We start from the raw sequence: 19,844 nt of genomic DNA, 5'->3' as shown, positions 1-19,844 counted from the left end.
TTTTCGTTTTTTTTTAAACAAAAAAAAAAAAAAGCAATCAAAAGATTCAAAACGCAGATGTCGCCATTCTCATGTTTCATTTTCAAAATTTCCCCCATTTCCCACCGTGCTCTCCCCCACCGACCGGAATCCGACCCACTTGCCGACGCTGACGCCGCTCGCTCCCTCTTGGAGTCCCTCCCTCGAAACCAGCAGACCGGCCCGCTGACCGGAAATCCGACCCAGCAGACCGTCGACCCCAAACGAACGGCACCCACGACCGAGCTCCTCTCTCTGACCCAGCAGACCGAGCGCCGCCTCTGAGCACCGCGGATCTCCGACCCAGTAGACCGTCGACAAATCTGCTGTATACCCTTTCCCTTTCCTTTCCTCCTTTCATTTTCTGAGAAAATTTTATCTTTTTATCCTTAGTTTGGTTGGTGAGAAATTTTTTTCTTTTTATCCTTAGTTTGGTTGGGTATTGAATTTCTTGTTGAGGGAAAGACTCCCTTGGTTAACAAATACACAGTTGTTCCTCACATTTAATTTTATGGCATGTGCTTGCTTTCTCTGAAATTTAGTTCACTGCTTTTCGCCTCTTTCGCGAAATGTTTCTCAGTAAAACAGTTGGATTTGATGCTCTTTTCCTGCTTATGGAGAATCAATTCCTGGGCTCTCTTGCTTCTCTTGCTTCTTAGCTTTGATTGTGTGATACATTTTTTTTTCCTGTGCTCTTTATCCATGAAGGAACATATGCTGTAAGGATTCTGATCATTGTTCTGTTTTCCACTGCACGGGGTTATTTTATCTATTATTTGCTTATTTAATAATTTAATAATTTTCTTTTCTAACCAGCCAAATTTCCACTTTCAGAGATTGTAACTGAAGTGGAACCTTTATTATGTTTCATAGCCTCCAATGTTAGTCCTTCAAGCCAATTGATCTAGGGTTCCCACCTAAGGACAGGAAAGTAACCCTCTGGCCGTATATTCAAATTTGAAACCAATACTCAGTATTGATTAAATGTAGTGATTTAATGTAGTGTCAATTTGAGAATGGAGATCTTTGTTCTTTTTGGTGATGGAGAAGATGTTTTTTCTCAAGAAATGACTAGCATTGTGGTTTCCCTGTTGAATCTTTGTCCGTTATGTTATTGTGGAGTGCCTGCACGTGTCAGGTATTCTTGGACTGATGCCAATATCGCCAGAAAATGGTATGGCTGTGAAAATTATAAGGTAATTTTTGAAATTAATATTGTGTTATGCTTTGTTTAATTGGTAGTAGGTGATGGCATTGTGATGACATTAATTTACTTTCTTTGTTATGCAGAGAACGGGTGATTGTGATTTTTTTGCATGGACTAATAATGAAATGACTACGTATGAGACGAAGATAATGGAACGCTTGAAAGTCCTAGACGATAGAAGAAAGACAGATAGTGATAGACTTGAGAAGCTAATTGAAACAAAAAATAATGATCAATATGTTAAACTTGAGAAGCTAATTGAAAAAAATGTAATGATCAGTATGTTAAACTTGAGAAGTTAATTGAAAAAAAATATAAAGATGAATATGTTAAACTTGAGAAGCTGATTGAAAAAAAATATAATGATGAATATGTTAGACTTCGACGGGAGCTGGAGCTGTATCGCACTAATGGGACGATGTTTTGGATGTTTCGGGCTATAATAGTAGTGGTCATTTTGCTTTTAGTTTTTTGCCTTAGTGGCTATGGTGGATCTCGAGGTACTTACTTGATGTTAAACTAAAAGAAAATGAGAAGTATGTACCAAGTTGGGATGTACTGTGATATGTTGGATTGTAATGTGGTCACTTGGTTTTTATTTTAGAAGAGGAATGTTATTTTGTGATTGGTGATTGGTTGAATGTAATATGACAGCTTATTTCATTAAACTTTTGGTTGGATGGTGGATTTTGCATAAATCATGTCATTTTGCATAAATCATGTCATTATGCTTTGGTAGATGGTGGATTCTTCTTAGACAATTTTTGTTTAAATCCTGTGAGGTTTAATTGGAAGCTCATGTTTTTGGTGATACTTGAGAATTATTGGATGAAGCTTCTTGAGGCTGAGTCTTACACTTTTGAGACATTTTGGAGAAACTTGAAGCTTTCCCATAAAAGGGATTCTCAAAGAGAAGCAGATTCTAGGACTTGACTTCAATATTTGATATTAATTAGTTATACTTGGACTAAACTAAAGACATATCTAATTAATATCCGATACTGTCAATTTAGATAGGAACTCCAATATGAGTAATTACTTTGGTTTGTAATTATGAATTAAATGTAATTCAAATGAATAAAGATTGGGAAACATCATCCGCAGTCTTGCACATGCCAAAAGAAAACTCATGACCACATGCAAAAATATGTATAATAAGTAAACACCATTGTAATCTGGATATATTATTTTATCAATTTCCCATCAATGAACAAAATATACGAGCAACACAGAACAGGGATGATTGGCACAAGTTTCAGATATCAAGAATAAGAACATTACTTGTTCAAGGTCAAACATGTTTTTGCACAACAGATGCTAAGTGAACCATACAACCAGAAGTTCGTTAACTTTCACACACATTTAATTGTTTTGTGGTCTTTTTCTTTCTGTTGTTAATCAGATCACGGACTTCATGCAAAACACAAATAATTTAACCCCAAAATATGTAGGTAGGCCCTTCACCAAATCAAAAATGCCTTTACACAAAGAGCTTAACTTAAATTTCCAGGTATATCAACTATCAAGAGATTACATAGATGAAAATTTCATTAGGAAAAAAAGAACTAAGAAATACAAAGAGAAGCAGATTCTCAACATTTTCTCAGTCAAAAGGTATACACCAATATCAGTAAAATGTAAACCAAAGTTTTCTTCAAACAAAGTAAAAGCATGAATTCGTTTTCACGTCATCTAGAGGCAGTGAAGAAGCTCTCGTCAACGGGTGTTTGTCTTCTAGTCAAAACCATCTGTATGCATCACAACTGGAGGGGAAAAAAAACAAAAGAAATAAGGAATAATCATTGAAATAATCAACAGTTTCTATTCAAATGAGAATACATGAAATAGTGATGCACAGTCCGATAATCAGCAGTAAGTATATTGTTCCAGCTAAGGTCCAAAATATGGAAGAAAGAGATGCTTCCACAACTCTACCTCTCAATCAGTTCTGTTATGCTCTTTATATATATATCAAAAACAAAAACACCCACATATATTCCTAGTCTTACCAAAAAAATCACAATCCACAATACAAAACAGTGCAAACCCAAGTCTCAGATGTTGTTTTTGGAGTTAATTGTTAATTACATTGGGATTTACTTTGTTTGGATGTATTTATTTAAACTAGTTCAAATATTTGATTTAGTTAGTACTTTCAGCTGGGGCTTAATTACTTGATTGTTTATGTATATCGGTAGCTTTTCTTGGTACTGAAACTAAGATAATGGGACATGCATTTATTCACTAAATCTTTCTCCCGCTCTTTTGGTTGATTTGGTAGCTCGGAAAGATTATGGATTCTGATTACAGATTCTTGTACATTGTCGAGATTACTCAGATTTATCCAACCGAGATCAAGTGTATATATTTTTAGGTGATTTTGCTGAAAACTGGGGGGCATGTATAATTTCCCTGATGTACATACCTTAAAGATACTCACTTGGTTTTAAATAACAACAAAAATAAGATGAAGAATAATTATAGCAACCTTACCAAGAGTATTAAGCAACACAAAATCAGCTTAACAGTAATTATAGCCACCAAACAAGAATCTGATAGCAGCCCATCAAAATTCAAACCATAAACATCAGCATAATGCAAAGACCCAGCTCAAAAACCTATCTCAGATCTTCTCACAGCAATACTAAAACAACAACCACCCAAAATACACTCAAAAACAGAGACCAATCTTTCCAAAACAGAGAAAGAAATCCAAAGCTCAAAACCCCAGAATCAAAAAGATCAGAAATCGCCTCCATGGATCTGAGGCAAGAAGAAAAAGAGTACCAAAAGACCAGCTTGCACGGATACAGAGGATGATGACGATATAGATAGGTAGACAAAGGCTCAATCAAAAATCAAACAGATTGTCCGTACAGTTAGGGTTTTCGGAAAATGGTTTTACCTTCTTCTCCTGCAGGCTGCAGTGCTCTCGCTTTTCCTTTCTCAGCCAATCTCTATCTTTAGTTCTACAAGTAGATCTCAGACACCATCATGGCTAATCTCTATCTTTCACAAGGAAGTGGAGACGGGCTGAGATCAGTCGGCGCTGGAACTGGAGAGCTCGGTCAGTGGTGGAGACGGGGAGCTCGGTCACCGCCGGCAAAGGGAGGAGATTGGCCGGAAAATGGGGGTAAGGTTCTGTCCGAAATAGGGGTCGCCGCCGGAAAATGGAAAATGGAAAAGCTGGCACCGGAAGCCGGCACCGGAAGCTGGCACCGCTGCTGGAAATCGGCCGGAAAATCTGGGGGGAAAATGGAGGAGATACCGCTGCTGGGGGATCGCCGGAAATGGGGAAGGAGAAAATGTGGAGGGAGAAAATGTGGGGGGAAAATGTCTTTTGGCACTGTGAATATTGGCTGACCCGAGTGGCTCTCAAATTTGGGGGGAAATGTCTTGCCACGCTGGAAAGAGACGGACGTGAGACGGACAAGAGTCACGTTTAGCATTTCCCTCAATTAAATAATTTAGTAATGATATTTTCTTTTTCTCTTTTTTTTTTTTAGAACAAATAGCATGTGCTATTATAAGAGCATTCCTAGCAGCTTCCCTTCCCTTCCCCTTCATTTTTCCTAAATGTAGAAAATAAAACTACTTTTTACTTCCCTATCAAAAAACACCCCACAGCAGCTTCCCTTCATTTTTCCCTATATCATTAAAATATTATTTTGTTACTTTTACTTTAGTTAAAAGTAAGAAAAGAAAGAGATAAAGTAAGTGAGAGATTATATTTTTAGAATAAACAATTGAATGAGAGGTGAACAGTGCTTCCCAATGCATTGGGAAGCACTGTTCACTTCCTAGGGAACAGATAATTGTAGGGAAGCTGCTGTGGGATGGTTTTTTTGACTTTCTTAAAATTTTTCCTAAAATTTAGGAAACAGATCCCTTGTAGGGAAGCTGCTAGTAATGCTCTAAGAGCACTAGCAGCAGATTCCCAACCATTTTCCCTATATTTAGGGAACAAAACTACTTTTTACTTCCCTATAAAAAAATACTCCACAATAGATTCCCTTATTTTTCCCTATATCAATTAAATATTATTTTTTTACTCTTATTTTATTCTTTTTCTCTCTTTCCTACTTTTTCTCTCTTCTCTATATCAATTAATTATACTTCTTTTATATTAAAATAATACATAGGGAATGAATAGTAGACATGTATACATAGAGAATCACTATTCATTCCCAACTCCCTCATCTAAATATAGGGCATCTGCTGTGGGATGTTTTTTGATGTTTTTCATGAAATTTTCCCTAAATATAGGGAAGGGAACCAATATAGGGTAACTGCTACTAGTGCTCTAACAACTAGATGCCCAAAGGCTACAACAAAAAATGAGGGACATACCCCCACGTTCTTAAGTCAGAAGGATCTGACTTAAAAAAACAATTACATATGTAGAATCTCAAATTTTACTAAAATTATAATCAGCCTCCTAACAAATAAAATTCTAGTAAAATCTAAGCCACACATAAGCAATTATACATAAAAACAAGAAAATACACAAACACTAGGGGTGTAAATCCGGAGCGGGTTCCCGGGTATTGGGTAAAACCCGGGATCCGGCTCCGGGCCCCCGGATTTTACTTTTTTTACACCCGGGCCCGGACCCGGGTATCCCGGATATCCGGGGTGTCCGGGTACCCGGTTTTTACATGGGTACCCGGGTAAAACCGGGTATCCGGTCCGGGTTATATTTAAAAAAAAAAAAAAAAAAAATCTTGCCCAATTTTTTGAAACTGAATGCTGTAAATAATTTCAACCGAACCCTTGTAATTGTCTAACTAGATCAGTAGCCAATAGAGTAATAAAGTCTCATTATCCTTGATTTTTTTTTAGCCAAAAACTTAGTAGTAATGCCCAGAATCAAGATTGTTATCTAATTTATCTGATTTACAGAAATCTCATAATGTCATTGAAGAGGGAAAAAGAAGTAAAGAACAATGCAATAGGCATTATATTACTGATATAAAATAAATGAATTGAACCACCCCTGAATGTGTACATAGAGAAAAGATGCAATCCACCATAATGCATTAATTCTCATAAACATATTACATATTAAAAAAGTTCAAACTTCAAACCCAAAAGTCCATAACTAAAAGTCCATAGACATTAAAAAAGTTCATAACCAAAAGTCCATAAACATATTAAAAAAGTTCAAACCCAAAAGTCCATAAACATATTAAAAAAGTTTATAACCAAAAGTCCATAAACATATTAAAAAAGTTCATAACCAAAAGTCCATAACTAAAAGTCCATAAACATATTAAAAAAAATTCATAACCAAAAGTCCATAAACATATTAAAAAAGTTCATAACTAAAAGTTCCCAGCATGGTCCGGTTTCTGGCTTTTTGTAGCTTTGCCTTTGCTCTCAATCATCTACAACTACAATAGAAGGAAAAAAAGAAGAAGAGAAGAGAATTAGTTAAATGAATAAATAACTAAAATGAATTAATAATAATGAAAACTAAAATGAATTTATAAACATTTACCATGCTCATCAAACATTTCAATAAAATTCTCATACTCCAAGCCTCCATTGCTCTTTAACCAATCTTGTGTGCAAATCAAGGCCTCAACTGTCAATGGAGATAAAGAACTCCTAAAGGGATCCAATATGCGTCCTCCATTGCTGAATGCAGACTCAGATGCAACTGTAGAAATAGGAATGGCCAATATATCACGGGCTATCTCTGCGAGGATAGGATATTTAGGTGCATTAACCTTCCACCAAAGTAAGATGTCAAATTCATTTGTTGATGCTTCACACCCATCCAAAAAATAACGATCCACCTCCGACATACACTCCGAGTTGCTCTCTTCATCAAGGTGTTTCATGAAAATCTTCATATATTGCGTCTCTGTAAGTGCATCATCATCATCATCAACATCAACACTAACATCTATAGAAGCAACACTTGAACTTTCCACACCCGCATCAAGGTTAGACAAATGCCTCACATATAACTTATTATATTGCTCCCACAAACGGTTCAAGAGGTCTTTCACATTTGTCTCGATTTGTTTCGCCCAATCAGAGCCACTACATTTTTCCAAATAATATTTTAACGCCTTCAACTTGGTACGCGGGTCAAGGACATGAGCAATATACAACAATAAGTTAATCCTTTCCATAGTCCCCCAATACTTTTCATATTTTTTTTTCATATCCCAACTCACTACACTAATGATAGGATTACAACTCATACACCCATCGGCCAATGTCTTTATAATAATACAAAGTTGAATGAAATATGAGTTGGAGGTGACATGAGTTGAACTAGAAAACTTCAATGTGGCTTCATAAAAAGGTTTCAAAAACTTCACAAATTCCCTAGCATTTTTCCACTCATCATAGCTAGGAACAACAAAAGGATTACCATCTTCCTCCCCAAGTCGAGTAAAAGCTTTTTCGTACTTCTCAGCCGCACTCAACATTAAGTACGTAGAATTCCATCTTGTTTGAACATCTAGACACACTGTCTTCGTACTTTGAATTTTTTCACACTTTATGCATTCTTTAAACCTTGCCATTCTCTGCGGTGAAGACCTCACAAATTTCACTGCGTTCCTAATATTAGAAACACAATCACCCAATCCTTTCAAGCCTTCATTTACAATAAGATTTAATATATGAGCGGCACACCTCATGTGAATGAATTCACCTCCCAAAATAGAACCTTTCTTGTCCTTCAACTTCCTTTTCATATAATCAATCGCCACATCATTGACTGTCGCATTATCAGCTGTAACAGTGAACACGGATTCAATCTCCCATTCTATCAATGTATTTTCCAACATTCTTCCAATATTTTCACCCCTATGACTTGAAATCAAGTTAAACTTGATTATTTTTTTATGCATTCTCCAACTAGAATCTATGTAGCTAGCGGTGACAACCATGTAGTTCAAATTTTGAAGAGATGTCCATGTATCAGTAGTGATGCAAATTCTTTTACCCCTCAAAGAAGCCTTCAATTTAAGTTTTTCTTCCTCATAAAGTTTCATGCAATCTTTTTGTAGAGTAATGCGACATGGTAAATTGAACCTTGGTTCAATTCCATTTATCAATTCTCTAAACCCATAACTCTCCACATGCCTAAAAGGTAATTCCTCCATGATGAAATATTGAACAACCAACTTCCTTATTTTAATCGGATCGTACTTCACAAATCCTAGTTGGGTGGTAGTGGTATGGGAACTACCGCTCTCTGACATTTTTTTAAATGACTGTTGCAAGAGAGTTTGACCTTTGGGTACACTGCATTTTTCCAAATCTCTAAGTGGAGAGGTTGGACAGTTATAGGTAAGGTGGTTCTTCAAAGCAGTAGTGCCATGTCTCCAGTGACACCCTAACATCTTATGGCAATGATTGCATGTTGCCTTAGGCTTTTCCTTGTCAATTGGTGTCGCTTTTTTAAAGTGCAACCATACTTTTGATCGATTCATAGCTTGTGATTTGTTTTTGGAGGGATCCAATTCAGTTTGCAAGGAAGGCGAAGGGGTTTCAACATTTGTAGTTGGAGGCTTGTCATATGAATCATTGTCATTGACATTTTTCATAATAGGCCTAGTTGGAGCATAAAAACAATATTACACTTAATAGTATTGTCAGTATTGACCATACAATAAAGAACCATAATAATATAAAACAACATTAACAACATAATAATACAAAGTTTCTTGCAATCATATTCATCGATAATATGAAAAACAATAAAACATGCATAAATTTAATTGTTCTTTTTTTTTAAAACATGCATAAAAAAGCATTTTGACATTGCCCATATTGACATTGCAGCCTCCTCTGTTTCTCTTGACCAACCAATCAGATTAAATTTCCTAAATGCATCCAGATCTTTGTGTCAAAGAAAGAACCCAATTGATTTTATAATTTTTTTTTTGATAAGTAAGAAAATTTCATTAAGAACCCAAAAATGCATAAAGAACCCCCATCAAACTCCCAACCCAAAAATATAAAGGAACCCAAAATACAAAGGAAAGAGAGAAATACTGCGGGAAAAAAAAAAAAAAAAAAAAAACTGCAGACACGCCAGCGCGTGGAGCCACGCGCCGCCATCGCCGGCGCGTGGAGCCACGCGCCGCAACGCCGGCAGGGAAACCGCCGGGAAAACCAACGGGCGTCGCGGAAAATGCCGGAGAATCCCACTGTGCGGCGCGTGCGCGGTGAAGAAATCCCATACTTCGCAGATCTAGCACCCAAACTTCAGAAAACACCCACGCTCACGCGCGGTGAACCGGCGCGTGGAGGCCACCGCAGCTGATCTGGCGGCGGGGAAGAGCCGAACCACGACGGGAAACCCTCCGGTGAGGCACGAGCACATGGATGAGGACCCAAGCACCGTAGATCTACAACCCATGAAGCTAAAGAACCCATCGACCACTCACAACGACGCGGCGGCGCGGCGGCCAACCACAAAAAACGACGACGACGGGAAAGACCGGAACAAGCCGGTGAGGCCTCAGGAAGGGGCGCGAGACCGCCGGAGAAAGCCCAACCACCGTAGATCTACACCCAAGAAGAAGAGAAACCCCAACCTAAAAGACCAAAAAGAAGAAGAGAAGCACAACTGCACAAGAGTATGAGGAGGAAGGAAGCAGAAAAGGAGAGGAGAGGAAACTGAGAAGAGGAAAGGGTTTTTTTCGGAGAGGGAGACGAGAGCGAGAATAGGGAAAAATAGATTCCAACACAAGAAAATAATTATTGTTGCTATCTACAAAAAACAGACTCAAATAAGTGAAATAACCAACACTCAGAACAACCCAACTCAGAACAAACCAAAACAGACAAGAGATATATTATTTCTTACAGTGATGCCGTGATGCCGTGAACAATGTGATGCCGTGTCGCCGTGAGCAGGAGATGGGTTCTGAAGGTGAAGAGAAATGGAGCGGCAGGCCGGCGGCAGTGAGGCTTGAGCAGGAGATGAGTTTTGAAGCTTTTGAAGTTTTGATACTTGATTCTTGATTTGGATGATCTGATAGCTTAGGGCAACAATGAATCAACAGAGAATGACCAAATGGTCCTCCCCCTCTTCCTATGCATGTAGTTTTAGATTAAAAGGGCAGGGAGGTAATTTTTCATTTTTTAATTAAATAACCCACCCGGAGCCGGGTACCCGGGTATATCCGGGATTTTTTGAAATGGATACCCGGCTCCGGCTCCGGGTACCCGGATCCGGGTATCCGGGTTCCAACCGGATTTCCCGGATTCCCGGTTTCCCGGAGCCGGGTAATGCCCGGAGCCGGTTTCCTGGCCGGATATATCCGGTCCGGATTTACACCCCTAACAAACACATCACAGCAGAAAATTCAATCCAAGCGGAGATACACAATAGTCCGCGTCTCTTAAATGGGAAGGGTCCCTTAAGTACGTAACATCAATTAAATAATTTAGTAATGATATTTTCTGTGCAGCATTAATTGCAAGCGGATCGAGCTCGCGGAATGGCCTTACGATCAGTAGAGGAGATGATGGCAATTGGCAACACTTCTTCTTCCTTATATTTTTGCTTTAATTTATTGTACTCATCTTGCTTTTGTGCATGGAAGCACAAGCACTCCTGATGCTGAAAATGAGGATGTCTTTTTTTTTTTTTTTTTTTTTTTTTTTTTTTTTCTTTTTTGTCTCTATTTTATATATACATGCGTGTATAATTTTCGAAGCACGAGTATGACATTATATATGTCAAATCTAATTTGTCTGATTTATTTAATTAAACAGGTTAAATTATTTAATTTTAATCTTTTAATTTCGTGTTGACTTCATATCGAGTTTACGGGTCATGTTAAAAAATCTTGACCTTAGATTTAAGTGTTTTTAAGTTTTTTTTTTTTTTTTCTTACTCTATCGTTTTTTATAATGAAAATTTTCCCTAACCATTTCAGCTTATGAATTAAATCTTAGTTCCGTGTGATTAACTTATTTTATTATGTTATTTTCTATTTCTTTACATGCACCAAGAAATTACAGGTAAAATTAAACAGGCAAACTTGAACAACTTTGTACTTTGTGTGACATCAATAGAGAATGTAGGGTCGATTTCATTGACACAGTTGTTAGCATTTAATTTCCTTATCTTCATTTTGCTTTCTCATGGGACCTTTCAATTGTTTGTGATGCAAATTGATATGTATGATGGGATTCCTTCTATGATATTTTTATTTGTGTCGACTGGCATGCAAAAGACGACCTAGAAATTAAAGTAAACAAACAAGTCTTTTGATTAAAACTACTAAAGTAGTAGTTGAGTTGGTAAAGCAGCGGGGGATAGGGTTTAAGTACTTCCCCCTGCTTTCTTTCTAGTGGTCACAGGTTTGAACCCGCTTGTAGTAGTAGTCCGCGAACAAGATGCTATTAAGAAGGGACTTTACAAACTTGCATTTTGGTGGGGGTGTGATGACAAATTCGCCTTCCGAGACAGTAACTATGGCTCAAACCGAACATTCCACAATGGGTGAGAACCCCAATGGTCCCGCCCAAGGGAGAAATTACACCGGTCGCCCTTCCCACCTTTTCATTTTAAAAAAAAAAACCTCTCAGTACGTTGCGTCCAACAATTAATTGCTAACACAAAATAGGCCTGATACGTTCTTGGACCAATTATTTTTTGATTGTTTGGTTGGATTTATTCTATGATGTTTCTATATGTACGTGTCAATTGTTATCTATATATATATGGAGCACAAATCTCTCTGTATTGTTTATTTCTTAATTTTAGAGAGAGTACTCATTGTTTAGGGGGTAGCATTTATTTTAGAGGTTGAATAAACATATTTTTTTCCTTTTTTTTTTTCTTTAATTTTTCATTTCTACAATTTTTATTTTACCAGGAAATTGGCCGGGCTGATTCCTTAATGCATCAAGTATTGGGGGCATACTTTTCCTTAATCCCGGACGTCTATATAATATTTCCTTATTTCCATATCCTAAAAAGAATTCTAATGTGCATGCAGAGATGGACTTTGAATACTTCCATATCCATGCATGTTCAGGTCTACTTTCAGGGCAGCATCCCATGGAGTCTATGGGGACCTAATTAAAGATCAATCAATATCTGTTCTTATATTATGGCCCCCAAGCCTTCACCTAGTTACGTCACTGCACGGAGACCTAATTAAAGATCAATCAATATCTGTTCCTATATATATATTTTCTCTCATCATATATATAATAGCTGATATTTTCAAGAGAATTGGCTAAAATTGTGACAAGTGATTTTTTAAATATGATATATAAAAAATAAATCAAAATATAATAGAAATTTAAATCAGATAGAATATCTTTGGTTAATTAAGTATTATTAATGTCCAAATTACTGTAATACATTAAGTTAAATATTTACCTGTTTTTATTTTACATAAGTGTGCACACATAAATGGACTATACATACATATTTTTGTGTAAAACTTTGATGGTAGGAGATTACAATAATGTATAGGTTCAGATCGACCCATGCACACAAAAAATCTCAACCTGATAGCAGTCAAATAGGACTAGCTTGCACGGTCTAAAATAGACAAAATATAGTCAAATCTGTATTTTTTTTTTCTTAGTAGTGTCGGATATATGTATACTAATCAACAATGCATGGGACATACCGAAGCAACAGTACTCCGTGTGAATGATATATCTTATATGGAGCGCCCCTACATGTTACCGTAGCGAGTAGGGACGGATCCAGAAATTTTTATGGGCAGGGGCCAATGGCCGAAAAAAAATTTTTTGATAGGGGCCAAGTAAGCTAAATTTTTATTTTTACCTTATATATTTTTATTTTTTAGATTATTTTTTTTTCCTACCTTTAATTTTTTTTTTTTTTTTTTATAGTAAATTTTGGGGGGGGGGGGGCATGGCCCCTGCCATGCCCCCCCTCCCTCCGTACCTGGTAGCGAGGTACATACCTACTTCAATGGTTGGCGACTCTTTGGCAATCCAAGAAAATTTTAATATCCTTATAAAAGTATTTCAGTAATGGCTTTTTCACTCCCTAGATGGAAAATGAGTTTTAAGCAGATTATTTAATAGTTTATATGAAGAAAGAAATTGCTAACTAGAAAACTTTTCTATTTGAAATGGAAATTCCTTTTAAAGATGATTTTATGGACATATAACTTTTGAGTATAACTTCTATCAGGTATCGGCAAAAACCAAGAGGTTTTTGCCCTCCAATAAGAAGTTGACACATCAACATCAAACAAGAAAAACTAGTGTTAGCAAAACACCGAATCTAACTCTAGCCTTCTTTCACTTTTATTGTCTCAAAAAAAAAAAAAAAAAAAAAAAAACCCAGCCAGCGGCGCACCATGATTCTTCTTCCTCAAGCAATTCCGCTGGGAAAGTCCACAATAGCTGTCGGAAACAACTAAAACCACAGAAAATTTTCAGATTTCGCTGGATACATGCGAAATCTGCCGGACCTCTATCCAGTTAATCTTTATTTTTGGTAATATAAGCACAATATTGTTACATTGCTTATCTTAATTAGGAGTAAGTCATGTTATTAGGAATGGTTATCCTAGATGATAACAAAATGTGGGTCTATTTTCATTGTAAGGTTTGTCTTTAAATAACTTTTGAGTATCAATAAGAAAGCATCAACCGATCACTTTTTGTTTTTTTTCGATCAAATAGACAAAGAGAGCAAAGCAAGAAAAACACCATAACAAAAGAGAAAACAAGAAACCAGCAGAGGGGAGCTACTGCCTAAGGAGGGTTGAAATCACTAATGGGTACAAAAGTCCCACGAGGCAAGGCAAAAATGGGAATGCTTTCACTTTGTTTTGTAGAGGCGGCACATCTAGCAAGATTATGCGTAGAACAGTTAGCGCTACAATGAACTTTTCTAAACAACCAATCTGAAATGCACTCGAAGAGATGACAGACTTCTATTATAAAGCGTTCCAATTGCTAGTCTAGCATATATAAGCTCATAATTAATAAAGACAGAAACGACCACTTGCGAATTACCCTAGAAAATGAAGTTATTAATGCCTTCTGCCACGACAAATTTGATGGAGAGTAAAGTAGACTTAGCATCACCCACCGAAGGATCTCAAGGAAAGAAATTTTTCCGATGAATCACGACATGTAGTAGCTCCCAAAGAGAAAATTAAAGAGCTGGATGAAGAAGCAGCGGTAGATGCTAAACAAGTTAGTCTTAAGGTCCATTTGAGTTTGCAATTTCAAAAAGTATGATTTAAAAATAGAAATTTTAAAATGTGCAATTTGAAAAAGTAATTTTTAACAACACAGTTAAGCGTTTGGTAAAATCGCAGTTTATCCTTTAAAATCGCAGGTTAACCTTTAAAATTCTGCATTTTTAAAAAAAATCATCTTACCTGCAATTTGAAAAAGCAATTTTCTACGTTTTTAAAAATAAACACAATTCCCAAATAGTATATTTTTTACGATTTGATTTAATTAAAATCACATTTTTTATCTATTAAATCACGACATCAAACGTACCTTATTGAATTAGAAGCGTATTTGAATTCTAAAGATGTCGGCAGTAAGAGAAAAAGTCCCCAAGCATACAAACACATGCATCGGGCGTTCCATGCACTTGATCATCTTTTTAGAGCCTTTTTAATATGGCTTTAACGTATTTTTATCTAAAATAATTAATCAAAAGCGACTTTTATCTATTTTAATTAATGACTTTTAAAATGCATCTTACAATATTCTATTAGTTATTTTTTTTATACTATTTAAATATTCTTTTTGTACTCTACCTTTATTCTTTCTTTTCTAAGCATCGTATTTTTTACGGTAATTTTTTTTTCTTCAAAGGTAGTCGTTTTTATTTTTTCTCTTTCAAACCACCTACATTATAAAGTTATGTGTATGTCTTATCAAGAGTCAAAATTTTTTTTTTTTAAAATTTCTTTTATGTTTTGTGAATGCTCACCCATTTTTTTTGGTTAAAGTAATAGCCAAATCCAGCCACATTTTCATCGAAATTTTCACTTCAATTAGCTAAAATATATAACATTTGGGTAGCAGAGTGTGAAGCTCTTAGGAGCCCTACGGGCTACAGGAGTGAGGGGCGAACTTACCTTAATGGTTGGGAGGTCTTTGACAACCCTAAAAAATTTTAATATTCTTATAAAATTATTATTTTTTATATTATGGCCCCGTTAATGATGACTTATTCACACCTAGATAAAAGATGCATTTTTAGAAGATAATTTTAGTTAGTAATTTATATTGAAAAAGAAATTGCTAAAAATTTTACTATAGAGATTAGAATAAATGAATTTTATTCGATAAATAACAATCGTCAAACATAATTCAAATGAGATGTCAAGTTCATTTTTTTTTTTTTGTACACGTCTATAACAAACTAGAAAACTTTTATATTTAATTTGAGAAGAAGTTTTATACACATGAAATTTTTATATACAATTATAACTTATAATTTAATATGAAACTAAATTTAAAAGTTGTCTATTTTTATTTTACATAAACGTGCGTATCCACACGTAAATGAAATATATATATATAAGTTCAGACCAAAAATTTGTGGCTCTGCCTCGGCAGCAGCCAAATAGGACTGGATGAGAGTCAAATATGTGTTTTTCTTTTTATTAATTCGTAGTGTCGTCGGACATACACAACAGTCCGTGTCTCTTAAATGGGAAGGGTCCTTAAGTAACATCAATTAAATAATTTAGTAGTCTCTATTTTTTTTTTTTTTTTTGTCTCTATTTTATATATACATGTGTCTGTAAAATTTTTGAAGAATGGATATAAGATTATTTATGTCGAATCTAATCCGTTTGATCCATTTAATTAAACAGGTCAAATTATTTAATTTTAACCCCTAATTTTGTGTTGACTTCATATCGAGTTTACGGGTCATATGTCAAAAAAATTTAATCCTAGATTTAGCTCTATTAAGGTTTTGAGTTTTAAGTAATTTTCTTCATCTTGTTCTTCTTCTTTTTTTTTTTTTTTTAAACTACTCTATGCATGTACTCTATATATCTTTTTTTAGAATGAAAATTTCTCCTAGTCATTTCAACCTATAAATTAAATCTTAGTTTCATGTGATTAACTTATTTTATTATATTATTTTCTATTTCTTTACATGCACCAAAAACAACAGGTAAAATTAAACAGGCAAAGTTGAACAACTTTGTACTTTGTGTGATATCAATAGATAATGCAGGGGTCGATTTCATTGACGCAGTTGTTAGCATTTTATTTCCTTGTCTTTATTTTGCTTTCCCACGGGACCTTTCAATTGTTTGTGATGCAAATTGATCATATGCAATTATGCATGATGGGATTCCTTCTTATTATATATATATATATATATATGGAGCACAAATCTCACTATATTGTTTATTTCATATCGAGTTTACGAGTCATGTCAAAAAAATTTTAACTCTAGATTTAGGTGTATTAGGGTTTTGAGTTTTTTTTTTTTTTTTTTTTTTTTAAACTACTCTATATATGTACTCTATCTTTTTTAGAATGAAAATTTCTCCTAGCCATTTCAGCTTATGAATTAAATTTTTAGTTCAGTGTAATTAACTTATTTTATTATGTTATTTTCTGTTTCTTTACATGCACCAAGAAACGACAGGTCAAATTAAACAGGCAAAGTTGAACAACTTTGTACTTTGTGTGAAATCAACAGATAATGCAGGAGTCGATTTCATTGAAACAGCTGTTAGCATTTTATTTCCTTATCTTTATTTTGCTTTCTCAGGGAACCTTTCAATTGTTTGTGATGCAAATTGACATGCATGCATGTGATGGGATTCCTTCTATGATATTTCTATTTGTGCCCACCGGCATGCAGAAGACGCGCTAGAAATTAAGGTAAACAAATGAGTCTTTTGATTGTTTGGTTGGATTCATTCTATGATGTTTCTATATGTACGTGTCAATTGTTATATATATATATATATATTTTTGGATGAATCAAAGCTTTTATAACCAAACACAAAACAATTACAACTCCAAAAAAATAGAAGAAGACCCACAAAACACCTTACATCGAACAGCCAAAAACAAGCACCAAACTACAATTTGTTATATATATATGGAGCATAAATCTCTCTGTATTATTTATTTCTTAATTTTAGAGGGAGGCATTGTTTAGGGGTAGCATTTATTTTAGAGGTTGAATAAACATTTTTTTTTTCTTTTCTGCAATTTGTATTTTACCAGGAAATTGGCCGGGCTGATTCCTTAATGCATCAAGTATTGGGGCATACTTTTCCTTAATCCAGGACGTCTATATAATATTCCATTATTTCCATATCCTAAAAATAATTCTGATATGCATGCAGAGATGGACTTTGAATGCTTCCATATATGCATGCATGTTCAGGTCTACTTTCTGATGCAGGAGGGTCCGAGTCTGATGACGCTGAGTTGTCAGATTGCACAATAAAGGCGCTGAATTACTTGGAGCAGGCGGATCAGCGCAAAATTAGCAAGAAATCGTAATCTGACCTAATTGGGGCAATTTTCGAGTGCGCCGCAGTAATTTGGCCATAACTTTGGCTACGTGTATCCGTTTCGCGCATATGACCCCAATTCGGAAAGCTCTCTTCGGCGCGCACGTCGTGGCCACCGAGCTTTGCTCGGTGCGCCTCGTTTCGAGCCCCAAAATTCGCTGTTTTCCTTGTCAAAACCTTAATTTTAGATATTTTTTGCCATTTATGGTAACTTTTCGCTTATTGTTTTGGAGGTGTTTCTGAGCCCGATTTGGACCAGATTTTCGACAGAATAATTATTTTATTATGTATTTCGTTTATTTAGGGTTTTCGGGATTTTGCTATTTTTGGCAAAAATTCTCTTAAACCTAATTTTCAGCTATTTAAGCCCGGCTTGTGGGTGTTTTTTCGACAGTTCATTATTATTGATCAATTATCAAATTTCAGAGTTTTTATCTCTGTTTTGGGGTGAATTTCTTGTTTCTTCCTTGCAAATTACTTACTGATTAGCCTACAGAATAATCGCTATTCTGTTCCGGCGTCAATTGGTATCAGAGCTTCAGCACCTTCCTGAGACGTGGTTTTCATCAGTTCGATGGCTGGTGGTCGTGGTCGTGGTGGTCGTCGTGGGCAGGTTCCGAATGAGGAAGCTCCGCACCGTGATCGTAGCGTTCAGGATGTGATGATTGAAGATTTGCAGAGGCAAGTTGCAGAATTAACCCAGCGCCTTGCGGTGCAGGAATTCGGCAATCGTGAGATGGAGAACTCCGATTCCGATTCCACCTTCGACAACCCGTATCACAACCCCGTTCCAAACCGGGACCACCGTGGTCGGGAACGTCATCATGGAGCCCTCGGTTTCAAGGTAGACCTGCCCGAGTTTTCTGGCACGTTACAAGTCGAAGGTTTCGTCGATTGGTTGAATGAGATAGAGCGGATTTTTGAGTATAAGGAAGTCCCTGATCGCGACAAAGTGAAACTGGTCGCAATCAAATTAAAGGGTCGAGCATCTGCATGGTGGGAGCAGTTGAAGCGATCCAGAGAGAGGCAAGGCAAAGCCAAGATCACTGATTGGGAGAAGATGAAGATCAAGATGAAGAGTCACTTCCTCCCGTTCGGCTACACTCAAACCCTGTTTCAGCGACTTCACTTGTTGAGGCAAGGCATGAGATCGGTGGATGATTACACCGAGGAGTTCTATCAGCTGATCGCGCGGAATGATTTATCTGAGACAGAAGAGCAGATGGTGGCGCGGTATTTGGGAGGATTGCGACAGCCCCTTCAAGATGCCCTCAGCCTACACTCGCTGTGGACTGTTTCAGAGGCCTATCAGCGTGCACTTGTTGCAGAGAAGCAGCAGAACAAGCGGCCTGTGATTAGAAGCGATCAAAGCAACCGTCCGGTTCGGCCCCAAGTATCCCGTCCTGTCCAGCCGCCAACACAGGGTAATGGTAATACTAACCATAATATTAAATGTTATCGATGTGGGGAACAGGGGCATAGGGCAAGTGAATGCAGGAAACCTGCCAGCCAGAAGGGCAAAAACCTCCTGCTTGAGGAAGACATGGTAGATTACACGTATGAGGAGACTGGGGATCCATTGTATGACGAAGATGGGGATGAAGAGGTGTTGTATGGAGATGGCCAAGAGACTCTCGTCATTCGTAAGAGTCTGCTGACTCCCAAGGGGGACTCTGGAGATGATTGGTTGAGAACCAATATTTTCCATACCACCTGCACGGTGGCCGACAAAGTATGTAAGATGATCATTGATAGTGGCAGTTGCGAGAACGTAGTGTCTGATGAGGCTGTCCAGAAATTGCAATTGAAGACCGAACATCATCCTAAACCATACAAGCTGTCATGGCTCAGCAAAGGAAGTGAGGTAAAAGTAGATAGACGATGCCTAGTATCTTTTTCTGTAGGCAAGAAGTATTTTGACAATGCTTGGTGTGATGTAGTAGCTATGGACGCTTGTCATATACTATTAGGCAGGCCTTGGCAGTACGATCGCAATGTGGTGCATGATGGCAGGAAGAATACCTATTCCCTTAGCATCAAAGGGAAGAAGATTGTGTTAGCACCTCGTCGGGATGGAGCCAATCCTACCCAGGTAGCCGATAATACTAACCTGC

At 36.7% G+C, this 19,844-nt stretch overlaps 1 protein-coding gene across 1 annotated transcript; it reads left to right on the top strand.

Annotated features, from left to right (window-relative positions):
* Positions 1-1,034: 1,034 nt before the first annotated feature.
* Positions 1,035-2,158, top strand: LOC133869220 (uncharacterized). The gene is made up of 3 exons (XM_062306177.1): positions 1,035-1,214; positions 1,309-1,504; positions 1,965-2,158. The coding sequence occupies exons 1-3, from the start codon at positions 1,035-1,037 to the stop codon at positions 2,156-2,158; spliced, it is 570 nt and encodes a 189-aa protein (XP_062162161.1).
* Positions 2,159-19,844: the final 17,686 nt, after the last annotated feature.

The sequence above is a fragment of the Alnus glutinosa genome, chromosome 5, assembly GCF_958979055.1.
Source record: "Alnus glutinosa chromosome 5, dhAlnGlut1.1, whole genome shotgun sequence".
In the NCBI taxonomy this organism is placed as follows: domain Eukaryota; kingdom Viridiplantae; phylum Streptophyta; class Magnoliopsida; order Fagales; family Betulaceae; genus Alnus; species Alnus glutinosa.
The sequence above is the reverse complement of the archived record's forward strand: the minus strand, read 5'-3'. Positions and strand labels throughout refer to the sequence as shown.